Source organism: Apodemus sylvaticus, chromosome 12, assembly GCF_947179515.1.
Source record: "Apodemus sylvaticus chromosome 12, mApoSyl1.1, whole genome shotgun sequence".
Lineage (NCBI taxonomy): Eukaryota > Metazoa > Chordata > Mammalia > Rodentia > Muridae > Apodemus > Apodemus sylvaticus.
Window position 1 is genome coordinate 37,237,462 of NC_067483.1, and position 26,860 is coordinate 37,264,321.

Genomic DNA, 26,860 nt, shown 5'->3' on the forward strand with positions numbered 1-26,860 from the left:
TTTTAATAAAAAATAACTTTATTTCCTTATTACAAAAGCAGTATATGTTACTGAGATATTTCAGCATGGTTTTACTTATCTAAGAGAGAACTTTTTTCCAGAGAAATACATTTCTTGGTTTATAATAAAATCAATGAGAAAAAATTTAAAAATCTACAGTCATAACATAGTTACCATTCTTTGACATATACAGACATTTATGCTCTACAAATTTAACTTATGGTAATACTATGGGCATTAGGCTCAGGGTTCAAGCCACCTACATTACTAACAGAACGCTGAGAACAAATTACATTCTGTTTAAATACATGCAAACTCACGCAAAATAAATAGCTTCATAAAAATACCATCTGATTATCAGAAAGGCGTGTACTTCAATGCAGAAAGCATCCTATACCACAAGCAAAAAGCCCTGTAGTACAGTATGCTGCAATCAGACAAGGGAAGAACGCCTGTCCTGGGCAGAGGAAGGAGCCTCTCTCCAGGTGCCGTGTACACACACAAAGTAAGCTGCAACTGGGAGGGGCCACTGAACTGCCAGCAGTTCATCACATCCTACTTAGGGAACAGTCTCCAGGATTGTCTACAGTATAAAAGAACCATTTAGAAAGAGCACATTTTATGACTTTTCTTGCTACTTATCTTTATGCCCAACAAGTGTGCAGCTCCAGTGAAAAGGGAACAAAATAAAATGGAAAAAATAAACAGTAACACTGAATTCTACTTGTGAGGTACAATACACTTCGTAGCTTCTGCATTCTTCTTCAGAAATAACACACTAGGAGTGCATTCACAGTACAGTGTGTGTGTGTGCATCAGACACTCAGTGACCTGCGAATCTGATTCTTCTGAAACAGACACCCACCCATCGATGCCCCAAAGCTATGCTGCATCTACCATGTATTGGGGGAGACCAGCTGATCACAGCTGGAACAGAGGCACCCAGCATAGGACCACTGCTCCTGGAGTGATAGCCACAGCTTTCCACAGATCACATCAATAAGACAGACACAAGGGGCATATCTGCTTCTGCCTATTTTGAAATTTAAAAATATTTTTTTTTTAAAAAGCGTAATTTATTCCCAAGAAGCCATCTTTATTTCCTTATGGGTTGGAGATGGTCCTGCCTAGCCTTCATTCCCACGTCCTCAGGAGTCACTGAATCGTCCTGTCCAGCTGTGAGAGGCACAAGCCTCAGAGAGAAAGCAGCAGCTATGAGAGAATGTAAAGGCTGGTCCCCCTTGGGGAAGTCTAGTGGTCAGACCCTGCACCAAAGGGCATGGAACAGGAAAGACTTCTCTAGACGAAAAGGGAGCCATGGACACTGCTCCTCTGCGGCCAGAGGAGAGTGCTTGAGAGCTTAGTTCCTGACACCTTCCATTTACCATTCAACTTGCACTTTAGCCTGCTCTCCTCCATCAGATGAAAAGAGCAGCTTTTGGTGAGAAGAAAAGGCTTCCTGAAGTTCATCCTCACCTAGAAACCAATTCTGAAGCAGTGTGTTCACACATGAGGCAAATCTCCAGCCAAGGATGCAATCAGTCAGCCATAGGTAGAATACTGAATGCCCAAGTAGAATAGCATTTGCAAACCTGGTTCAGGAGAGACAAGAACTAACTTGTTCAGGCTGTTGAAGACTTTTTGAGGCACAATGTAGTACTATTCCTGTTAGGCATGAGGGGAAGAAATGTAGTGAAGGTTTTCCAGGCCTCATTTTTGGTAGCCTCAAATGAGAAGGTCCCACTTAACTTCCTGTTCTAGCCTCAGTGATGCTGGCATCCCATGCTTTTTAGTAGATCCAGTTCCTCGGAGAGGTCTGGCCTCAGCCTCACATCAGGAGAGCAAAGTGAGGGACGCCATTGAGGGGCGTCTATGCTCAGCCAACACATTCTCCACTTCCTAGGAGTCAGAAAGAGAAGCAAAGCTGTTATACCACAGCCAGATGATGAGCAGAGAAAACTGAAAAGAATCCATCCCCAACCCTGCCATGGTTACCGCATCCCACATCCAAATGCTTGTGAGCACACACTGACTCTGGGGCTTCAGAGTAACTTCAATGGCTTCTTTCCCTGAGAAGGTGGCATTATGACAATAATGGGGCATGTATCTTTTTCAGACCTGGACCGTAAGCTACATGCCTAAGATATAAAGCACGGGTGGGCTAGATCTCTGTGGTAATGTAGGCTACAACAGCCTAGAGACCACGTGCACGCGCACACACACACAAAGAATAGCAATGAAGTCACAGGCCATATCACTTCCAAGAAGGGTACCAATGATATGGTTAACTTAATCCACCCTGACATCAGCAAAGTGGATCAACTTCTGATTGGTCAACCTTGAACTAGTATTTAATGTTTACTTTGTAAGAAATTCTTCCCCTTACAAAGCTTGTTTCTAAAGTATGAAATGTACTTATGGATCCAACCATCTAGTAATCCTGTTAAAATGGTGGTTTAGTAGTTTTTGGAAGAAGCCTCTGACTCTACATTACTAATGAGCTCTGGGTCCCTGCTAGTGAACTGTGGAGTGAAAGAACAGTGGTCAGTCATCTGTCTGCTCCAGGAGAGGGGAGCACCTTCTCATACCACTGGCTGAAGTCTGTTTAGAAACAGGCAGAAACGGCACAGTGAATTCAGAAAGATCTTCCAATTTCTTCTTCACAATAGATAACAAAAGTTAAGTGTTGCATGGTTTATTATAATTCTTATTTCTTGCACAGGTACCAGAGGGTGCACATGACTACTAAAGTTGATTACTTACTACCAATAATGTCCTCCCATCTTCCCCCAGAAGGTGGAGAGAGAGAGAGAGCAATGCCTATAACCCTGGACACCAAGCATTCTGAGAATTTATGTTTCTTTGCTTAATAAGTTTTAGAAGACAGTATATGGGAAGTACAACTCAAAATACAAACCAAAATAAAATATAAAATAAATAAAACCAGAAGCTTTCCAATAAGTTCAAGTTACTCAACAATTTTATTAACCCATTCTATACAGACATGCACATAAAACACAGTTCAAATACAATTATATACACTTTAAATGGACCTGATGCAATATTTCATTATTAATATCATGAGAATAAATCAGACAGATACTAAGGATTAACATCTTCACTTTCAGCAGAGCTAAGAAACCTAAGAAATCTGCAATAAAACTGTTACTGGACTTCCCAATTCTGCCCATTTCCATCTAATCAAGGAATGATCGGCACCTCTCTACATCACAGGCCACCTGGGGTAAGCCCTCTGCATTTGCCACAGGAAAACCACATCTGAGTAAGCGGAGTTTGTTGCTTCAACAACAAAAAACTACACACAATTCAGAATGTTTTTAAACCAAGTCATATCATATTAGTCACATACCCAGTGAAAAAGGCTCATGGGAAGGAGTACTCTGAGCCACTCTTAGGATCACATTTCCCTTATAAGACTGTGAGTAAGGGCTAAACACACATCAGATTAAACACAGCAGCCCCCTCAGTGAGCACACTGCAGCCCACAACAGGGAGGGGAGAGTAAAAGGAAAGTGCTACCCTGAAGCAGGAGACTGAATGAAATGATTTCAAGTAAAGTCACAACTCTTCTGGCTTTACCTTAGCTAGGGTCACAAAATGCCACACAAGTAATCTACAACATCATCTTTTGAAAAATAATGAGAAGTTGGGTCACTATTTTACAATATTGTCTGAAAAGCTATGGTGTACAGAACTTTTCCATAAAAGAAACAAAAAATGTTCAGTTTCTGGTAGGGATAATAGGCAAGGAAATATAATAATGTGCACATCCTATCAGTCAGCACAATGGGAAAGAATGGACTACTGGCAAAAAGACCATCAGCCTTCTGGACACTACAAAACTAAATACCCAGGCACACTTTTCATGTGTGTCCATCACCTCTATGGAAGAGCCAAGAGCGTGCATAGCAAGTCCTGCTTAGCCGTTACGTACTTTTAAAATAAAAATGCCTTAAAACACAAACAAGTCGACCAAGGAAAGCTGGGTGATTTACTGAAACTTTTGGCAACAAACACAACATTCTTCTGAGACTGTAAGGCAGTGGGAGGTGCATGAAACCACAGCACTCAGAGCTGCCTCAATTACCTGGCCTGTCTCTCCTGTGCACCAGCCACTCCGAGCACCAGTGAGCTAATGGAACTTAGACCGCACCTGTCCCTACAAGGATCACCAGGCAGATTTATTCCCTACCAACAACACTGTTTGTTTACTTAAATGAGATGTATGGAGACCAACTTCAACAAGAATTACATAGATCCTTGTCTGAAATGCTCAACCATTTGGGCTAGGACCGGAAGCACGCTGTATCCCTAACTCTGCCTCTTTAGGAACCAGAAATAATGGCAAGTACACAGCATAATGCGGTCTAAGAATGATGAAATGATTCATTTACCAAGAGAGAAAGCCCTACCGCAAGGATCAGTAAATGCTAAATTCTAGTTTGGAAACAAGGCAGGACAGAACTGGTTCTCTAAATTTCCTTTCAGATGCTCTTTCAGGTCCATTTCCTGACTTTTTCATTCAGTATTGTTGTGTTTTGTTTTTGTTTTCCCCAGTACTGGGGATAGAACCCAGGGCTCCTACAGGCGAGGCAAGTACTCTACCACTGAACTGTATCTCCAGGGCCCCTCCCACCACTTTTGGGGGTTTTATTTCCCATTCAGTTGTGAGTTTAAAAATAAATAAATAAACTATTATTTTCTCTTCCCTATTTTATACAGGTAGATTCAGGACTTCACCTACTTTCCCTATGAGAAAACTGAAAGCCTCAATGCCGGTACTCTAGAAGTCACATTCTCTGGGGGGTTCGTGATGCAGACACAAGCACAGTCAGGTAAACCGCCCACTGGTAAGTAACAAGGGCGAGGGAAGAGGGATGACAGTGGAACTTCCCTAACCTCTGGGATAAGCACTGTCACTGTGTCCCGCCGCTCCTGCTCAGCTACTCGGAAGGGCCTTGTCCTAAACTCTGACAGAGGTTCAAACTCCTGCTGCTTTTCAGCTCCAACTTCTGCTCCTTGTTATGCAGGGATAGCGAGACTTCCCCAGCCCTCCTTATGGAGGTGAACTAACACAGTAGAAGAGAGAAGAGCAAGCGGAGACTGAGAGTCCACTCCTAAAGACGGCACTTACAACAGGTTAGCTCAATTCCAAGTGCTCAGAGAAGTCTCCTCTTACAAGCTAGATCCTTAATAGCTGTTAGCTCAATGTTCTTCCTCTTCCCGCTCAATAGCTCTGGACTGCTCTTACCTTGCAGCAGAAGAAAGACTAAATGCCGATTTGGATCAGAGTTGCAATAACTAAGCAGCAGACAAGGCAACTGTGTAACAGTGGGAGACACGCCAAGCAGGCCATATCTTATCCTTCCACTGTGAGGACAGGACATGCCAACCCCTTGGGTTTCACAGCCACAGAACAAGGAAACAATCAGAGGACAAGCTATACTCTACCCTAATGTCAGCTCTTCTAGAATGCTTGATTGTTTTGCAAATATTCATTTATCAATTACATCTCCTGTCTTTTTTTATTTTTAGTATTTCACACACGAGTACTGTATTCTAGGCCTCCTGTTCCCCATCCAACTCTCCCAAGGTTTCTCCTACTCCCTCAAGATCACAATCCCTTCTTCTAGTTATTGTGGCATGACATGTGTACACACACAGATACATACATACGTGTGTGTGTGTGTGTGTGTGTGTGTGTGTGTGTGTGTGTGTAAAAATCCACCCTAGATAAAGAGCCACATGCACTCAATGGCTGCTGAGAGAGGAAGATCCAGTCTTCTCCAGGAACAAGTCCTTAGACAGGCTATCTAATCCCAGCACTGAACACAAGTACATGTCTGACCACTAAAAGGTCATTTGTTGTTGTTGTTGTTGTTGTTATTGTATTGTTTTGTTTGTAATCACCAGGTCCAGGAAACTAAACCTTGTTCAGTTTTTGTCATTTTGCATGCGTTTTCCACACCATAGCCAGAGCCCACCTTCAAGGCAAACAGGGGACAGTGCACACTGCCTGACTAGATTTCCCAGCTCCTTTGTCTTAGATGAGTTTCAGGAAGGCAGGTAGCGTCTATATGGACCAAGAGGTAAAGGGCTCAGGACCAGCGGTCAGCAGCCTGTGACGAGGACCTCCCTCAGGCCATGCACTCCATCTCAGTGCACTTCACCTTGAGTACATTGTCAGCAGGGACCCAAGAACATGTGTCTAATTCAGTAATTTGTTGCATATCCCCCTTGCAGTGCCAAGGATAAAAGATGGGACTAGAATCTAGAATACCTTTCTAATAAAGCAGCCAGCCTACCTTTGAAGGGATTACTTCAGTCAAAACTGCTCTGCTTCAGCATCTAATTCCAAAGAATTCTTTTCAGAACCAAGAATTCATAATTCCCAGTCTGATACTTTGTCTAAGATACCAATAGACTAGTATTTTTCTATTCACCTTCATAAAGCGGGACTGAAAAAAAAGATTTAGTTTTAGTATTATTTATGTGTATTTGCATGTCTCTGTGTGTATAAGCTACATATGTGAAAGTACCTGGGGAGCCCAGCAGAAAGCATCCGCGGCCCCAGAGCTGCAGTTACAGGCTGCTGTGAGCCACTCCAAGGGAATGCTGGGGCTAAGCTCTGGGCCTGGGGAAGAACAGCGTGTACTGTTAGGACTTGGCATCTCTCCAGCTCCTCAAGTGGCCTCTTAACCTTGGTTTAACTCTTAAGGAAGTTATTTAAACACCCAAATAGCAAGACTCCAATCCCAGAGAGTTTGGAGGCAGTACTCAGTCTGTCTCCAGGGAACCAAGGTATGTATATATTTCCAAAATTCTATGGCACAGTCTAAGGAGTGTTTCTGGACAAGAACCATGCAAAAAGCTTTCTATCACAGGACAAAAACAAAGAAAATTACTAATGTTCTCTCACCACCTGGCCCCACATGATCAAGTGAGAGGTAGGGAGTCACCTGTCTTTTCTGAAAAATCTCATGAGACCTTTAGATGTGTCCCTTAGAAACATGTGCCACAGTGGACTGGAACTGAGCTCAGCGGCAGGGTGCTCTCTTAGCCAAACAGGGCCCTGGGCCGGTATGGAGAATCCCCTTTAAGCAAGAAATAGATACAAATAGGCTTTCAAGAGCCAAACCCCAGAGGACTTCTTGGAATATTGTAATATTTTCTTATATAAACAAAATGCCCCCAATAAGTCAGGTTATAAATTTATCATCAAAACTTTTTTCATGACCAAAGAATAACTTTTCATGTAAAAATTTAGCTTTAGGAAATTACTCCAAAAGGTACTGGTAACAAGGAGCAGCCTTACTGAACTTTCTGAAGACCCTCACTGTTGCTCGGACAAACTCAGGGCTCAATGGTGATTTTAAACAGCCCCAAAGATCATGGGCTGCAGGAAAGCTACTAGAATGGCAAAGGGAATGAGAGCCACGGACAGAATTCTGAACTGTAAATGTGTAAGACCTAGACTTCACCCCAGCCCAGCCCCACTTCACAGCCAGCAAAGGACTGCACGCTCCTCAAGTTAGGAACACAAACCAAGACACAGCCACATTCTTAGAGCCAGCTCCCCAGGGCAGCAAAAACTTAGGATTGTTTCTCATGAAAAGAGGCAAGAGCTCTCACCCTATGTCCACTTGCAAACTCCAGGGCTTTCTGTGGATGTTCTGTAGCCTGGGCTGACCCTTGCTGGACCTGGCTGGAGAGGAAGGGAGAAGGGAAGGGAAAAGACTCTCCCAGCACAGATCCAGACCCGCGTGCAAACAGCACCAATGAGGCTTAGGTACTTCTCAACAGTCCCTTACTTTAAGACATCACAATGTCATGCATCATACCAGACAACCAAAAGAGAAGCTATAGGACAGGGGAGGTAAGGATATAAGGACAGACTTAAAGGACACATGTGAAGGACAGTTAGGTTGTTACATTCCACGCTATTCAGCACTCCCTCCCAACAAGCCCCTTCCACACGTACACACACACACACACACACACACTTCACGGAGACTGGGTTCAGACATCAGGAAACAGAAGAACCAAGTCTATGACTCATGCTTGGCTCCTCTTTCAGATCATCCCATCTGGGGACCTTTCCTAAAAGCCCAACTTGCCATCTTGCCCCCGGGTGAGCTGTTTATACTAGAGAATGGCTGAGGCTGCTCTGCACACGCATGAGCTCAGATTCCATGTTCAGATTAATGTTGGGACGGGAGTGGGGTAAAGTTAAATGACTTCTTGGTTGATTAGTGGCAAGGGCAAGAGGCCAAAGCTGGAGGGAAACACACAGTTACACCACCGGAATGCTGACTTGGGTCTTCGGCTGGTCCGCCCCTTCTTGCATGTCCAGGGCACGGAGAGGGCTGAGGGGCTTGAGGGGTCGGCTCCCAACACTGTAATTTCTTGGACGCCTTATTGTGTTCGAACTGGACAGAGGCGTAAAGCTGTTCCTTCTCATCCTTACAGGGGTTTGGCTCTTGGGGAAGTTGTGCTGATTGGAAATGGAGGGACACCACATACATGAAAGCCATACCCAAACCTTACCCATAGAGGCCAAACAATGCTCCTGAGCATAACTGCTCTTCCTTCTGCTCCCCTGTACACAGGACTGAGCAGGTCATAGTCTGGGCCCCTAGCCCCAGAGGAATAAAAGGTTTGTCACCGGGGACAATCCTGGCCATCACATTGAAGAGCAGTAAGGGAACCATTAAAGGGGCTTACTTAACACACAGGCTGCAGAGAACAGAGCACGGAGGTGACCTGCATCTGCTACTACACTGGCAATGCCCCCTCGAGCCTGCTGTGTAAACGGAGGCTTCCCTAGGGGTGCAGCAGGAAACTTATACATTTCACTTCTGCAAACACTTTCTATATTGAACTCAATTCCTAGTTGCTAACTTTCAAGGCTAAGATTCCTAAAGAAGTACTCCTTTAAAAGAACTAAAAATTGCCTCATCTTTGCCTCTTGGAAGTAAAGAGACATACAGGACATGAATTCTGCATTTGAGTTTTGTTCACAGAAGAAACCCAAGTCTCTTGATCCCAAAGATTCCAAGATTCAGGATGAGCAGAAAATACTTACAGTTGGCTTGTCACGATGTGTGTCTACAGCATCCACATTCAGTGTAATTGTTTCCACTTTGCAACCTGAAGAAGCAGGAAAGAAAAGCTGTCAGAGCCAAGCATGATAGCTCACTGCCTGAAATCCCAGTACTTGGAGGCTGAGGCAGGTGAACTATCATGATTCCCACACGAGCTGGAGTTCCAAGCTAGACCCAACTAGTATGAGACCCCCATCCCAAAAGCCAAACAAAATAAAACCAAGCACAAGACATAAACAATCAACACAAAGGTAGGTTAGGAGAGGAGGAAGGAAAGAGAAAAGCCATCAAGAGGAAGCTCAGAAGGACACTTCGGTGTCAGCACAGAAAGGCACAGCTGGGCCCGTGTGTGTGCCCAGACACACACACATGCCATGTCCAAGCACCCACAATGAGTGGACCATCCTTTAGACAGAGTGACCACTCCGCATCCCAACAGTCCGCAGACCCCACCCCTCACCAGCTCATTCTCATAGTTACCATAGGCCACAGGAGTGAGCTTGAAGATGATGTGGAGGGGGCACCTCAAGTATGGTAACTCATCTGAAAGAAGGAAGACCCAGGGAGGAAGTCTTAGTATTACAGAGTAAGGTCATGTGAAGAAGAGAGAATATAAGGGGCTCATGAGGTTTTTTCACCCTGACCATCACCTAGAATTGCACCACCTCTCCCCTAAATTCAGGAAACTGTCAAGTTCAAAGAACTCACCCACCCTACTGAGTCATCAGGAAGGAAAGAAGGGTAATCTAGATCTGAAATACAAGCAAAAAAGGAAGAGGTTCTGAAGCCAAGGCCTCCTGGGAAGAAGACTATGGCCTATCAAGCACTCAAAGCCAGTCAAAGGCTTTAAGTGGCCTCAGGACTGGGGAAAGAAGGAGCCAGAATAGCACTTCCTACTGCTGTCCTAAAACGACTGCTCTACTCCCAACCCAAAGCGTGAAGACTGTTCTAATAAACCATCTGCAATAGCTAGAGAGGCAAACTGACTGTTCAGCCACCAGCCTCGATGTTGCCAGTAATGTCAGCTTGAGGCTGGCCCTTTAGGCAGATCAAATCTGCCATCCTCCATTGTCAGCTTTTGTGGCAGCAGACTGAAGGGAGCAGTGACTGACCAATGGCTGCTGGGAGCTCCTCACTGCTGCCTGAAGAATGTACTCTAATATGAGTGGAAGAAAGGGACAGCCAGTAGTCAAGAATCCTGCTAACACCAAGGCCAGCCTAACCCTTTGGATGTGCTTGCCCCCTCCCCCATTCCTTCCCTCCAAAGGCACCTGCTCCTTTATCCAAGAAGTAGGCCAGGAGGCAGCGCATGACAGCCTGGTGGGAGATAACGAGGATGTTGCCCTGACGCTCGAGCTCCATGATGACAGGCTCCAGCCGCTGCACCAGGTCCTGGTAGGACTTTGAGGGGAAGTAAGGAGAGCTGGTCAGAGGCCAGGAGCATGCTGGCAGCCAAGTGGGTGGCTGGGTTCCAGAGTCAAGAGACTGCTCATGGAGCGAGTGCCTCCATGTGGCCAAGCTGCCCAGTCCTGGTTTCTAAAGAATATTCAGATCGTTCAGAAGTAATATTTAGATCAAACACCACAGTTCAAGAAATGTTAAGTGTGAATTCAATTTATTTTTCTTTTCCTCACGAGCACTAAAAGAGGCAGTGTGCAGGGCAACAAGAGTTCTGCAGCTTTCCTGAACCTCTGCCATTTCATTTATTCATCTTTGCCACATACATTCCCCTGCAGTAGGAAGCCACGTCAATAGGACAGTGCCTCAAACATGGGAAGGAAGGAACCCGTACTCACTTGGTGACTAACTGCTATGAAGTAGAAGGAACAGAATAGAAAATGTAAGAAGATCATGTTCATTCTACAACATTCTCAACTCGAAAGAGAATTTCTCATCCTGTTCCCTAGAGATTTTAATTAATACATAAAGTGCAAGTCACTTTATGTATTGATAAAGCTGAATTCAACAGTATAACCAAAGACAGGATAACAAATGCTTCCTAAGTCACCCTTTCTCCTCCCTTTAAGGTCAGTGCCCAGCAAAGCACTAGGCAACTACTCACAGTGAAGACTCACCTCCCCACCAGGATATCGATACAGATACTTCTCTTGATCTCGAAGTGCAAATTCCTCTGGATACCGCTGCTCAATCTCTGAATACGTCATCTCCTCACACACACCCTGCAAAGAGTCATACCACAGTTGGGATGTAGGCACTTTCTCCATCTCAGTCGAGGAAGATGGCATTTCAGAACACCAGTGCTTTACTATGTGTGGAGGCCATGTGCTGAGACCTCCCTTGTACTGTGCCTATCTATGCCAGGATGTCAGGGAGTTACAAGGGGCCTTGGATAGGATAGGAGGCACTCTAGAGAGACCTCCATCTTGAGCTAGCACTCCATCCTACTACTACAAGGGAAGTCAGAGGTCAGGAAGAGTCTGCAGGATAATAGGAGCGGGAATCAGAGGAGGAAGGAAACTGAGGAGAAGAGAAATCCTGTGGGATGGATAAAAGGGTAGAGAAGGATGAAAAGAAAAACATCTAAGTTGAGCATGGTGACTCATGCCTGGCATGTCAACATCTGAGACACTGAGGCAGGAAGATCATGGGTTCCAAACAGTGGGCTAAGAGTGAGCCCTGGTATCTATAAAACAAAAAGAAATATGTATCTGGAATAAGTGATAGGAATTGCCACGAGAAATTTGGAGGACTTTCTCAGAGCTGCTAAAAAATTGATTAAAGCAGTTATTATAGAACTGAGTGATTGGACATCTCTTTTTCCAAGGAGGGAAACAACGTGAGTCCTTATTAGCTCAACACTCTGCAAATGCCAGAACGGCTCAGATGAAGACTGGCTTGGGTCTCACATTGGGTTCAGGTTAGGAGAGCAGCCAGGAAGCCCTGATGAAGGATGGTTTATCCCTTCTCACTAACCTCTGCAATGGCAGGATTCCGACTCCTTGGCTCCTAGTTACTGACTCTGGCTTTCTAAATTACATAAATCATAACTCCATAATCAGAAATGCCTACTCACAGCGTCTATCTCATTTAGGATCTTCCACTGCTCATAGGTCACCCCCAGAGACTCAGCAGTCTGAATTGTCCTCTTCAACTGGCTTGTCCATACTTTGAGGTCCTGGATCTCCTGTTCCTCCAGAAACTTCTTCAGGGCCTGAGCAAACTGGGGTTTGGAAATAAAAGCTAAACAAAGAAAACATACCACACCACACATGCAATACACAAAGTGACTACTAGGTATGGGTGAACTATAAACCCAAGAGGAAATAAAATTCCATCAGAGCCCTTTCACTCTCATCACAAATGGTGCCCAATAATTTTCTGATGGCTGAATGATCACAGCAGAAAGGGTCTCAAATGACCCAAACATTAATCCAGAGCTAGGAACAGTAAGCAGAGAACATGTTTAGCACTTGCCTGGCTGTGGGAAAGCCCAGCTAAGCCCAAATGGGATTTAAGCAGGGGGGATAAAACAGATGACCTCCAGCATGCCCTTCGAACTCTAAGCTTAGCAAACCCAGCCTGCTGGCTAACTACTCACCTGCTTTCCTCGCAATGAAAGGCCAGAGTCACCCCCAATCTTTCCCAAAAGATTGAACTCGCTTTCTCCATGCCGGCAAAGGTAGATGGTGCGAGGATGGACGTGAATATTCATCAGGTAGTAGACAATCTTACTCTGGATGTAGTCCTGAACTCTGTTGACCAGAAATCTCTGGCCAACATTTATCACCTTTATGAAAGAAAGATCCCTGGGATAGGGGAGAAGGAAATTTCATGTAAGAAAGTCTAAAAGCAGGTGTGAGGTGGGTAGGGAGCAAGGCTATCAGCACCTGCACTTAGGAGACTAAGAGCGGTAGGGGCCGAAGTCTGCCACTCTCAAGACATAAGTCTAGGGAGGAGGATTTGAATACTGGATGGTAGAACCTCATCAGCTCGTCCTCTCTCCCCATCACTGCTACATGTATGGAACCAAACGCTAAGAGACAGCACACCTCCAAACCAAGATGGCATACAGTTTCTTGAACTTCCAGCAAGAATGTACTATTTCTTCAGTGTCCCTAAGTGTGGAAAACAGAATTTCAGGCTTTCTAGGGACTAGACTAAGTGACCTGAAGATTTTGCTAAATTTAAAATTTTGTGAGCTATCTAGGCCCCTATGACATGGTCGGAATCTAGACAGAACATGGCAACTCAGGGGTAGGAGAGGAGAGAACAAACTACACACTGCAAGGATGCCTGCTGTACCCTCTGACACCTAAGCAACCTTTCTCAAAGACATCACTGCAAACTATTTGCTTTATAGCCAGCCACAGGGTTTTTCTTAAATTTAAAGCAATAAGATCAATATTCAAAATACTGATCAAGGAAAAAAGACACAATAAGGTAACTCATCACTGACCTACCACCAGAGATCAAACTCTATACACACACATATTGATAAACATAAATATCCCTCTAGAATGCTTTCGAACACAGGACTTAGAAGAAACAAAAGATATTTCTGTATGTCATATCTGTGGCAGTGCCTTTCAGCCATTTATTATAGAAATGTTTCTAAATACAGGTATTTAGATATCTAAAGACAAGTATTCTGGGAAATCCATTTGAAGAAAATGAAAAGTTCAAACCATGAATGAGATGACTGCAATGCTTTAACACTGTGCTGTGCATAATCGTTCCGATGAGCCGGGCAATGGTGGTGCACGCCTGTAATCCCAGAACTTGGGAGGCAGAGGCAGGCGGATTTCTGAGTTCCAGGCCAGCCTGGTCTACAGAGTGAGTTCCAGGACAGCCAGAGCTATACAGAGAAACCCTGTCTTGAGAAACCACACAAAAAAAAACCATCGTTGGGACGAGTCTGTGTGCTTGTCTGCAGTGTCTTATTAACTGCCCTATCTGCTGCCATTGGCCATCAGCTTGACTGGACTAGGGGGGCAACGCCTCGGGGACCGGGGAGGCACACCTCTGAGTGTGTCTGTGATGGTGTTTCCACAGAAGACTAAATGCGGGAGGAACCCTCGCTCTGACTGCCGATAGCATCGTCTCCTGGCCTAGAAGGTCGTGGACGGAGTAAGAGCAGAAAATGGACCCAGCCATGGAGCCTCACACACCTCATCACTAAGTGCCTAAGGAGGCAGAGGCAGGACTGCCCTGAGTTCAAGGTTATCCTAGCAAACACTGAGATCTTGACTCCAAAACTGAGGGGAGAGGGAAGAGAGAGCTAGGTGAGCACAACTCTTCTGCTACTTGAGCCTCTGAGATATGGACAAGCAGTAGCCTCCCACCACCGAGGGAGGAAGACAGGCCTGCTCCTGTGATTTCCCTGCAGTGGGTGCTGTACCTGTTGAGCACTGAGCCAAAACAAACTTCTCCTGAGTACCTATGTCAAATGTTCTGTCACAATGGAAGAACACTAGTGACTATAACATTGTTTCATCAAGATCCAACTGTGTACCCAGTAATGCCAGCACTATGGAGGTGGAAACAAGAGGCTCGGGAATTTAAGGTCATCCTCTGTTAGATAGTTAGTTAAAGGCCAGCATGAATTCCTTGACACTCTGTCTCAAAAACACAAAACAAAACACAGTTCCTACGGCAATGTCCCCACAGGTCTCCATGCATATACTCTTTCTCCAGGATGGACTTAACATTTTACTATATCCCACAGCAGGCAAACCAATCTGTGTTCTATACCTTACTGTTACAAGATACTACCACAGTCATGATGGCTAGCACTAATCAGACATTTCTCCTTGACTGAGGCAAACTTTAAAATTGATTAAAGCTCATGGCACATCTCCAAGGGATATTCTACAGCATTCTAGTTCCAATTTGCTAAATCTGGAGCAGCAGTTCTCAACTTGAGATGATTTGGGCCCCTAAGAGACATTTGGTAATGTCTGAAAACATTTCAGTCATCACAGCTTAGATCTATTCCTGGCACCAAGTACACAGAGGCCAGGAATACTGCTAAACAGATTAGAATACACAGAACATCCCTTCAACAAAGAACTCCATAGCTCACAATGTCAGTAATGCTTAGATGTAAAGCCTTGCCCCAGAGCAGTGCTTCCCAACCTTCCTAAGGCTGCAACCCTTTAACAGGGTTCCTCAGGTTGTGGTGACCCCCCCCCCCAGCATAAAATTATCTTCATTGCTACTTCAATAACTAATTTTGCCATTGCTATGAATCATAATATAAATATCTGACATGCAGGATATCTGATATGTGATCCCTTGCAAAGGTCATTCAGCTCCCAGGGATCAGCACCCACAGATTAAGAATTGCTGCTCTAGAAAATACAGGAGACAAACTGATAAGAAAATATGGTTAAGCATGGTTAAGTAAACTACATGACCCACACAAATATCTGTGCTGGCTAGCTTTATGTCAACTTATCACAAACTTAAGTCATCTAAGAGGAGAATTTAAAACAAAACAAAACAAAAATCTCCATTGATAAAAATGCTTCCATAAAAATCAGGCTGTAAGCAAGCTGTAGCGCATTTTCTTAATTAGTGATCAGTGGAGGAGGGCCGAGCCCATTGTGGGTGGTGTCACTGCTGGGCTGGTGCTCCTCGGTATAAGAAAGCAGGCTGAGCAAGCCCCGGGAGCAAGCCAGCAGATAACACTTCTCTGTGGCCTCTGTACCAGCTCCTGCCTCCAGATGCCTGCCCTGACTTCCTACAGTGATAGATGGCAATGTGGAAGTCCAAGCCTGATAAACTCTCTCCTCCCCAACTTGCTTTTGGTCATGGTATTTCATCACAACAACAGTAATTCTAACTAAGACAGTAACACAATAAAAATTCTGTTCTGTGAAATGATACAAATATCATAGATTTAGATTACCAGAAGAAATTAGAGATCAAAAGAGAGAAAGACAATTCTCCTTCTGCCTCAACCCTCAGATCACGGTGTTAAACCTTACTTATCATAGTTGTCTGGGTCAAGGGGCTGGTAAGTGACCTTGTAGCACTCAATTCTCTTCAGGAAGTCCTCCATCACATTCTCCCTATTCCTTTCGGGGTAGTCAGGGCTTGATACTTTTACCTCCTGAAATCACAGGAACATAAAGGCCTGATCAGAGTTCTGTTCCTAAGAGTCCTCCTACAAACAGCCTCTTCTAAAGAACAGAAAGAGAAGTCCCTAAAGCAGCTTTTCATTAGAGCACTGGCATACCCCAGTCACTGCACACTCTCATCCTGTCCTGTGACCCTGGCAACCAAGAAAGGGAGGACAGTGGGGAGTCATGTGTCTGCCTTGGCCAAAAGACAGAGGGAGTTATGCAGCTAATGTTACTTCTGAGCCCAAATCCCTTTATATATTTGCCTGTGAACACAAAATGAGCTCTAATTTCCCCCCTATTGTTCCTCATAATAGGGTATGTGACTGAGTATTTGACTTAGGATTACTGCCTCTTCCTCAAATAAGATAACTACAGTTCCTGTGATGTAAGGGCACCTCTAGGAGAGCATATAAAGATGACTACTGGGCACAACCTACCCGATGTACTCTCTGGTGACATGTCCGTAAGACTCAGAAGTGCAATACTCAATGATGATCAGAACATTAGACAACTGAAGAATACATGACCTTCCTACGAGGTGGCTGGGCAGGAAAAAGAAGTCTAATCTGGTATAATATTTAGGTCTCAGTGTCAGGTAAAATCAGAACACAAAGCCAGGACTCCCACAATCTAAGCTGTTCCCCATTCAAAAATTCATTTTTACTGTATTCCTCAAAGGCCCAGACTCTTTTCTTGTGGGAAGTATAAAAGTATAAAGGTAAAAAATGCTCTCAAGTAAAGATCTCTATGATGGTAAACCTGTTTCCTTCTTTCCCTACCCAGAGTCAACATATACACACACACACACACACCAACAAAGAGAGAGAGAGAGAGAGACAGAGAGACAGAAAGATAGAGAGAGACAGAGACAGAGAGAAACAGAGACAGAAAGAGACAGAGAGACAGAGACTGGCTAGCTGACTGATGATAGGGATGACACTCACCAGAATATTGGCAGCAATGACATCAGGATCATCACAGACAGATTCTACAAAGAATACCTGGGCATGGAGAGAAGGCATGACAAAGCCATCAAACTGTCAGGTTCATAACTGAAAGCGCATGCTCACCTATGCCACCTAGCAACCACATCTGCAGGAGCTGCTTCATAAAGTGGCCTTCAAGGCTTCTTCACTTAAAAACAAAGCTTACCATATCTCCTAGCTCTAAAATATACAGGCTAAGTAAAGGTCAAAGAAAGGTCTAAAAGAAAACACTCAAGGACTAGGTATGTGCCCTAAGAGGACAAACTCAGATATCCACGTCTTGAGCTCAGCAGAGGCAGAGCTTCTTCACTCCTACCTCTCCCTACTCCCCACTTCCACTCCCCGTACTCCAGCACAGAGTCAGAACCCACCTTGAAGGCATATTGCTTGGCAAAGTTCAAAATCATGTCCCTCCTCTCCCGAGTGGTATTGGTGGCATCAAACACCTAGACAGAAAGCACACAAAGTAAATGAATCAGAAGAGAAAAAGGAGAGATCGCCCAAGGCTGACTCTAGATGGGGCTGAGTAGCCAGGATGCTGGAAGAGTGAACGTGAGGAAGGGATGGAGACAAGGCTCACCGCAATCTGCCCACTCTCTTCAGTAAAATAGGCCTTCACGTCTTCCAGTGCTACCAGGGCACACCGTCTGTCAAGAGAACAAAGAAAGCCAGTGAAGAGAGCTAAGACAAAACAAGGCCAGACAAGCTCAGTTGTAGGAACCACTTCACAGTCGGTGTCTTTCTGTTGTAATGTCTGCCCTAACTAAATCTTGCATTTTCCCATGGAGTTCATATACCATACAACTTCCCCCCATCCAATTCATAGAACTTACACCTCTTTAGGCATTATATAAAAATCATCTTCTAAAGTCCTGTCTGCTACTCACTCAACCTAAGCTAGTCTTTTAATCTAATAACTTCCCTTAAAATCCCCTCAAGATATTTCCTGAGAAAAACAGAACCCTAACACATTCAATCACACAATTGCCTAAAAACAGTTGATTTAAGTCAGGCCTTTAAAAAAACAACTCACTTGCGGATCTTCATAGCCTCTTCATTGTCGTGTCGAAAGAAGTCGTAAGACTGATAGGACTTGACTGCTTCCCGTCGATAGACCCCAAGATTAAACACTGCAGCAAAAACAATACGATGGCCCCACTAGAGCAGACTTCTTGGCCTAACAGAGTGGCCAGAGGGATGGAAAGAGCACCATGTATGTTGGGAACAATACCAAATTAAAAAGTTGGGTTAAAGTCCTGACGTATGAAAAGAGCTGAGGTTCTACATCAATTACTGTTTCACCAGAGTACCATTAAGGTACAAAAATATGCCATGTGCCAAGGGTTTGAGATACTACCTTCTCATTTAATTCTGAATACTGTTACCAAAGGTATTCTACCAAAACTAGGACGACCTGCCTGGGCCTGGGGGAGACAGGTCCAGGGACAGAACACGTTCAGCATATGAAGAAGCAATCTTCATTTTTATCAGAAATATTACATGACCTTGATGCTAAGACTAAGTCTCTCAGAGACCTGTGGGGCCCATAACTAATCAACTCCCTTCCCAAGGAATGGCCTGCACCTACCTTTGGTGGGTACTCCAATCCAGTTGAGGTAGCGTGTTAGTTTCTTGGACACATAAGTTTTACCCCGGGCCGGCAAGCCAATCATAACAATGAGTGTCGGGGAGTTGGTCATATAGGAAGCCCACGCTAAAGAGAGAGAAAAGAGAGGTAGAGCTAAAAACTGACGTCACTCTCATGAGGGGTATGCACGCAGGAGATGAGAAGTTTGATAGCCGTCAACTTATTTAGTCCTCATAAACCTAGAGGGCATAGGCCCAGGACGGGTAAAGAGGCAAACTGAGGCTATGTTTGCCATATCCTCCTGAAACAGAGTTAAAGGATCACGCAGACGTCCATAAAGCACCCATACCAAGGCATTTCTTTCCAAGTCTTTAGAGAGATTCCCAGGACGAAAAGAAATAGTATGCAAGATTAGGAAGAGAAAAAGGCCTAATAACACTGTAGCTACCGTTCTACTTACCCCAAAGCAGGCTGACTAGAAAAGATCCCAGAGTTTCCCCATTGAGGATTCCAAACATCCCTCCAGAGCCTCAGACAAGATTTTAATGGTCTTTGCAAAAAGAACCTTACCTCAAATTATTTTGGCTACTACACCCAGGTCATGAGCTCCTCCTTTACTTTAATTTCTAAACTACAGTGATATTTGGTAAGCAAAGCCTACAGGGTAAAGGTTTGACTAGACTCCATAACGGCTCAGGATCCAACACAAGGGCATGTTCATGCCTGCCTCAAGAGCTCAGGTAAAAGCAAGGTGAGTAAGACAGCTGCTTTGCGTGCCCTTCTATAGTAACGAACTTACCTCAGGAATGTTCATTTACAAACTGAAGTTTCACTGGGTTGGTGGGCTTAGCAGGCTAATGACTTGTACAACATACAAACTAGTCAAGTGTCAACCTAGCATCAGAAGCACACCTGTTTTCTCCCTAACAAGAGGCCTTTTCAGTTTGCTAAAGGAACTGGTTCCTCCCTGTCCATGTTGCCACAGAGCAGTGGTAGAGAGAAGTCCTGCATTTGTGCCTGGTCACCTCTTTCTTGAAGTCAAGACCCAAGCTGAGGTTACCAGGGAGAGCTCAAGCTGAAGGCTTTCTCCGTGGAGAAAGACTCTACATAGACAGCAGAGGGAAAAATACACCCTGAGCTTCTGCTTCCCGGCACCCCTCTGCACAAGGGCCTCATCATGTGCCACGAGGGTGAGGATGCCACTCTGAGGTAAAGCATCTCTAAAGTTGCAGTGAGACTGCTCCCACCGAGCTGGAAACTAAGGCATCAGGGCATTTCCCATACATGTGCACTACTAAGGGACTGCGCTCTCCGAAGACCTGAAATCATTCTATCATGTGCATTGCTGCTTGACACTTCCCCTTTTGCAGGGAACACGGGAAGAAATAAGCTAAAAAGGAGATGTGTCCACTACAATTTGGGAGGAGAAAGGCACCCACCTATAAGATACTTGTAAGCTTCTTTAAAACCCACATTTCAGAACCAACTGGGTTGTTCCCTACTTTGAAGACGTATACTCCAATCTCTTTAGGCTGTTTGTTTCACTTTTGCTAAATAAACTTCTGTTTGAGCATTCTCTTAAATGTCTCTTGTCTGGGTTCTTTCCTTTAAAAAGAACGAAGAGACAACTTTCTGAGAGTCCAGCCCCTGTTGCATGGGGACACTGCTGACTCTGGTCAATTTGCTCCACCAGGACAGGTAATGGAGCAGCATAAGCAGTTTCCATCTCTATGCAAACACGGAGCGTGGAGCTGAGTAAAGAGCCGCATAGCTTCTGTGGCCGTCATGAGCACTGACCCAGCAGGCTCACACCCGACCCAACATCAGGCCGCAGCAGGAAAACCGCTCAGTCTCCATGTGCTCCAGCTTAACGCATACTCCTCTGGACGTGCAGTGATTCGGCACACTGACCGCTGCACTTAAAGGTCTCTGCCACGTCTTCCAGATCGCTAGCCACTTTCCCCAAAGGTGCTGTTTCCCTCCCCAGCGTCCACAAAGAACGCACGCACGCTTAGGAGGTACTCTAAAAGACACCAGGGAGTAGCTGCTCTATGTTCACCATACTGGACAAAGAAAGCTAAGTACAAAAGAAAACATAGGCTTGTGCCATAGGCACTTCATACACCTCTTCTTCAGCACCACACCACAGGTCTCAGTCTAGAGCATGCGTAGAACACTCTCTCTCTCTCTCTCTCTCTCTCTCTCTCTCTCTCTCTCTCTCTCTCTCTCTCTCACACACACACACACACACACACACACACACACACACACACACCTGCTATAAACATGGCTTCTCATTTTCTGGAAAAAGAGAAAGGAAAACAAAACAAAATAACACTTTCTCTCTCAAACTGCCACACTGCTAAAACTAGGAAGATGGTTTCCTCTCTGTTAGAAAGCAAAAGCACGACCTAAGTTTGAATGAAGGCACTTCATACCCAATTGGCCTGGTATGACAGAGTGGTGACACTCTGACAGCATTTCTTAATGAGGAAAACAGTTTCAACCTTCAAATTATTTTTTGTCTCCTGTATTTGAAATTAAACTGGCTTTAATCCAGCTTCAACTCATTTTCTTTATGGAACTGCTTAGTCAGAATGAGAGCTTGACAGTTTTTTTCATTTAAAGGGGAAAACTAAAGTCCAGAGAAGGGATGAGCGTGGTCCACAGGACCACAGAAGAAAGACAAGGTCAGCCTTCTTCACCACACTACTGATCTCCTGACTGCCTACTCAGCCTAATCTGCTGGTTCCTGGCCATCACATTAGCACCTGACAAAAGGTCCCATGGAAAACATGACTGTGTTCTCTATGCTTATCTGGGAGGAGGACTAGGCGAGTAATGGTTCCTGGTCTTCTCATAATCAAGGACTTTTTCCATTATCAACATTAAATGGGCCTAGCATTTTGAAATATGCAACCCATAAGGCATATATCATTAATATTTTCTTAATTTTATTAATTAGAAGTTGCAGAACCTGATTGCCTTCTGCCATCTGACTGATTAAGCATGAAATAAGCTCATAGAATTATAGCCACATACTCGAAAACTGGCAGTTTTGTTAAGCAGTGCAGCTATTGTCAAAATACCCAACCTCCAGCAAATAAACATCTTGAGACACTGAAAATTCAAGGAACACATTTTCAGTGTGGATGAAGATTGCACTGAGTCTATCACACTTCTTTTACTTCGGTAAGAAAAGCTGTTGATCTGAGCAGATAGAAGTACTAGTATGTTCACTGAAGCAATCTGTATGATAGTGAAGTTTCACAGTTATTGGCTGAAATTCACACACTGCAGAAAGGTAAATCTGGATCCACCAACATGGGGAAAAAAAGAGTCTAAAGTAAAGTAAACTCTTTACAAAGCAGTGGCAACAGAAGAGCATGTGTGTCGTGAGTACCCTGTGTGTTAACAGACACACCAGAGTTAAACGCCAGGAGAAGGGAACCCAGGAGAGACTGGAGAGTTTGCTCTCTACCCTTTCTCTGTGCATTACTTGAGCTTTTCTACACTGACCCTGCTTTTGTACACATTTGTCTTCTCCAAGTCCACTTGTAATAATCTTTAAAATGAATAAAAGAAGAGAAAAAGAGAAAGGACTTAATAAAGAAAGCATATAAGACCCTACTTTCAGCGACCCCTAAAATCTCTCACCTGGGTACCTTAAAAGTACCCCATCCAGCACCTCCAGCTCCATCTCTGGAACAACTCAAATCCCAAAAAGGCTCCTTTGAAGGTTTTGGCTCATTACAGTCATCTTTTTGCCTGAGGTGAAACTTCTCAGATTTTCAGAGTTAGCAAGCAGGTGTAATGAGCGGCAAGGAGACAGGAGTTCCACTATAAATAAAGCAGCACAGGCAACCAGGGAGGCTATAACAAGGCACCTTCTCCACACACGGCAAACAGGGTGATGCTGGGTTTATCTACCTAAAGAAGACACCTACCCCGAGGGAGGCTCTTAAAAAAGGACACCGCAGCAGAACAGAGCAGGTGCCTACGAATCTGTTCTCCTTAGTAAGATGATGAGAACAAGATGTCTGTAAGAATCAAACTGCCAAGTCTCTGTGCACAGCAGAGAAAAACAAACCAATCTCATGGTTTAGCCATGACGTAACAAAGACTGTATACAGAAACGACAACTCAGAGTCCTTTAATTGGGTAGAAAAAGCAGTTTTAAAAGAGTAGAGATTAGACAAAAAACAAAAACAAACCCTAGAGTCTGAGCAGGGAGGAGTCTAGAGATTATGCTGCAATGGAAAGCCCTTGAAGAGCTGTGGAAAGGTCAGGAGAGCGGGCAGAGCGGCTAGTTGAGAGCACGGCAGAGCTAGAAGGGCTGAGGCATGAACGGGCGGGCGCTTTCTGAAGCCCACTCCCATCCTTCGCTGCTGCCTTTGGACTACACAGCTAGTCGCTGGAGCACAGTCCTGTTAAGAGGGGCACGTTGGGTCAGAACAACTGATCAGAACACTGAAAAGATGATTCTTCACAGGGCTCTTAAGTCAGGAGACGCTGGCAGCACTTAAATGGTAAGTCTACTTCTGTGTAATATTTCAAAAGTAAATACAAAAAGTAGAGTCACTTGTGAAAAATGACAACAGTATGTCAGACATTCATCACAGTACGTGTCTATATATACTTATTTATTTCTCACAACACTCCTGGGAAAAAGAGTTACTCTTTTTACTCTTTATAATGGAGTAAATTAGGGTAAGAGTGACAGTGTACACCTGTAATCCTAGTTCTCTGGGTCTAAGGCAAGAAAATGACAAGTTTAATGGCGACCTGAGTTACAGAGTGAGACACTGTCAAAGGAAAGGGAAGGAGAGGAGAAGGCAAAAGGACAGAGAGGAGGCTTGCTTCCCTAAAGGAAGAGAGAGTCTAAGCAAATTGCTCAAGGGTACATAGCTAAAAAACAGTAAAATCTCCATTCAAACCCCGGAAGTTGGACCAAAGGGACCATAATTAAGCATCATGCTCTAAGCTTGGTCATGAGACAGTCTGCCTTAAGTGAAGCCTCTTGCCCTGGCAAGAAAAGGAGACCCTAACCATAGAAATATCCCAAGCTCAGAATTATAACTACATCAATCCAGCACATGCCTCATGGATGCCAGATAAAAGAGCACGAAATGACAAGAAAGAGCGCAACACTACAATGGAGCTGAGGTAACTGACCAGACAGATCCCCTGCTAACCACCTCCTTCCACCTGCGCATACACATAAGCACTTCTCCACAAGGTGAGAACTGACCAGAGGGGTTCCTGAAGGAAGAGTGCTAAAAGGCTCCTGAGGTTTCCAGAAACATCCAAGGACCAACACTCCAGATTCCTGGGAAAGTGCCTTGCTAAGGGATAGGAAGTCAAGGGACAAGAAATGATGCTTCATTCCCCTGCCACCATTTCTGCCATCTTTGTGCATTAAAATGCTTGTGTGAAAGAATCTGTGACGCCCCAAAGCTAACCCTGTACGAACTTCAAGCACCAACACAGAGTCACAGGTCAGCGCTCATTCCCCTCAGGGCCGGGAGGAACAGCACAAGTACTGGCTCTCACCTGCAACTTGTGTTCGTTTTTTTGAGACAGGTCTCAAGTAACCCAGGCTTACTCCGAACTAAGTCTGTGTGGCTAAGCACAGCCTTGAACCCCTGATCCTCTCCTCCATCTCACCAAGGCTTCGATTATGGGCGTGGGACACCATGCCTGGCTTCCTCTGCCTTCAATGCATGCAATGACTGTCACCTTCCAAGAACACAGTCCACGAGATAAGGGAACGGAGAGAGCGTGACAACCCCAGGCTAATCCTGTGCCGTGACACTTGGCCATCCTAGGTATAAAATAACTTGCTCTAGCTCCCCACATATCCCTAATGAAGGCATTGAGAAGCCCCAAAGACACTAAGCCTGCTAGTCTGAGACAGGGACTTGCTCACTGTGGACTCTGCCTATGTCCTATGCCATGTGAGACACAGGCACAGATCTGTACTTAAGAGGTTAAAAGAGGAACCTTGCATGATGAGTCAGAGGGCAGCCTGGGTTACACTGCAAGTATCCAGCAGGTCGGGGCTCTGTGCTAAGATCCAGGCACACAATAAATAAAACACAAACTGCCGCGCAAAGATTCCCTCCCCACCCCACAGAGGAAGAGTCTAGGATAGGAATACATTTCCGAGACAAGCATCCTAAGAGGGAGCAGCAGTCAGACACTCTTTACCAGAACTCACAGCATTTCTTCCCTGCCCTTCGGAGATTGGAGGCGTGGGATTTACAGCTGTTGTTGCTGTCCTCTGTGGAAAATGAGCTATTCCCAGACATGGTAACTCTTCAGGAGGCACCTGGGAAAAGAGAGAGAATAAAATAGAAGGAAGGGAAGGAAGGTGTCCCTAAAAAACGACGCAGAGGATTAGTGTGATACAAAGAAGCCCGCCCCTACCAAGTGCCAGCCTCTTACTCCTAACTCACAAACACTTGTTCTTGGATAAGTCACAAACCTGACTCCTCATCTATACAGCTGCACCCCAACTTTGCAGTTCTCGGCTGACTTGATTCACATTCATACATCTCAAACCCAGCAAGCCTTCCAATAATCCTAATAAAGCAGATTTTCCTATCATGATTATTTCATCTTATTTTGCAGAATCGACAAATGAAGATAACCGACCAAGCTTAGCTTGTTCAAGTTTCTCGACCTCATATTCTAGCTTAAGAGTATGGACAGAACAGAGGTGGGGATAGATCAAGGGCACTAGCATGGAAGCAATCCAATCCAAAGGTAAAACTCAGTCTTGAAGGAGGAAGGGAGAGAAAGAGGGAAGGAGAGGGAGAAAGAGAAGGGGAAGGAGACAGAGGAGGGGGGAGAAGGGGAGAGGGAAGGGGAAGGAGAAGAAAAGGGAAGGAGATGGGGAGAGAAGAGGGAGAGGGTAGGAGGGGGAGGAAGAGAGAGAGGAGAAAATGAGAATGTGGGAAATGTGGTGAGAGAGACGGGGCAAAAGCACCTTCTAGAAAGGAAGAACTGTAGTGGGGCTGAGAAAGCCCCTAGCCTGTTACTCTCCGACGTTCTCTGCTCTCCAGCCTCCCTGCCCTATCCTATCCATCCCCTAAGGCGCAGCGGAAGTAAAGGACTTAATGATGCCTGCAAAATAAGCCTAGGGTCCCGATCTCAACTAGGGGGAGAGGGACTGAGGTTCACTTCTCAAACCCAGATACCAAGGAGCTCAAGACAAAAGATTCCATTTAAAAAAAGAGAGAGAGAAGAAGAAGAAAGAAAAAACTGTGCACGGCTGCTGCTGGCCCGACAGCCAATTCTCCAGACCTCACGCAGCAGCTGTCCCTGAAGGGCTGCACGCCCAGGAGCGTCACGGGAGCTACACTTCCCGAAAGCACGAAGCACCGTCGTTCTGCACCTTAACCCCGCCCGCGCAGCACCCCAGCCCCGCGTCCAGACAGCTCAACTAGAGCTCACCCTATGACCTGTCCTGGTCGTCCTCCCTGCCGTAGACCCGGTGTCGCCACCGGAGCGCCGGGTACCGGAGCTGGAGGACAGACTGAACAAGTCCCGGCTCCGGGGGTTGGGGCGGGTCACGTGGGGCTCCTGGCCCCGCCCACCCTCGCGTCAGCCCTCACCTGGAGGCGCGCTGGACCAATGAGGCGCCTGCAGGACAAGGGGGCGGGCTCCCGGGGTCGGGGAGGACCGGTGACAGCCTAAGGCTGTCTGGCTCCCGGAGCAGCCGACCCAGTGGCTTGGTTGCTTGGAAACAAATCGAGCTGAAGGCGGGGTTAATTAAAAGCCTTACTTCTTCTTTTTTTTTTTTTTAAATGTCTTATTCTCGCGAGACCTGTTTGGCTGACATCTTGCGTGGGAGTGACTGGTGGAGAAAAAAAATGAGGATTAACGCCTTCATTCCTGAATCTCCAACTAGACTAGGTTCTGGGAGGTCGATGTCGGCTTTTAAAGATGCCTTGCTGGCTACCAGAATGCAAGCGCTGGCTACAACTTATGGTCAGGATCCTGGAACCCACGGACAGGTGACTCCAAAGCACGTTCCTTTATTCCCTCCTCCAACCCCGGCCCCAGGCT

The 26,860-nt window shown here is 45.3% G+C and overlaps 1 protein-coding gene across 6 annotated transcripts; it reads right to left on the bottom strand.

Moving 5' to 3' along the window:
- On the bottom strand, nucleotides 1-26,538 carry Pfkfb2 (6-phosphofructo-2-kinase/fructose-2,6-biphosphatase 2). 6 transcript variants are annotated; one of them, XM_052200984.1, is made up of 17 exons: nucleotides 26,407-26,538; nucleotides 25,008-25,118; nucleotides 18,788-18,913; nucleotides 18,233-18,329; nucleotides 17,780-17,846; nucleotides 17,571-17,645; nucleotides 17,158-17,214; nucleotides 16,076-16,200; nucleotides 12,685-12,892; nucleotides 12,160-12,306; nucleotides 11,201-11,305; nucleotides 10,397-10,526; nucleotides 9,606-9,668; nucleotides 9,107-9,171; nucleotides 8,336-8,515; nucleotides 7,654-7,722; nucleotides 1-1,899 (listed from the first exon to the last, which is right to left on the bottom strand). In XM_052200984.1, the coding sequence occupies exons 2-17, from the start codon at nucleotides 25,096-25,098 to the stop codon at nucleotides 1,834-1,836; spliced, it is 1,671 nt and encodes a 556-aa protein (XP_052056944.1). In that variant the 5' UTR covers nucleotides 25,099-25,118; nucleotides 26,407-26,538; the 3' UTR covers nucleotides 1-1,833. The 6 variants fall into 6 exon arrangements, 5 of the variants coding, with proteins under 5 accessions (XP_052056944.1, XP_052056943.1, XP_052056941.1 ...); XR_007980513.1 differs by lacking the exon at nucleotides 26,407-26,538 and adding an exon at nucleotides 26,246-26,400 and having other exon boundaries at nucleotides 7,654-8,515; XM_052200983.1 differs by lacking the exons at nucleotides 7,654-7,722; nucleotides 8,336-8,515; nucleotides 26,407-26,538 and adding an exon at nucleotides 26,246-26,400.
- Between the last annotated feature and the right edge of the window lie 322 nt (nucleotides 26,539-26,860).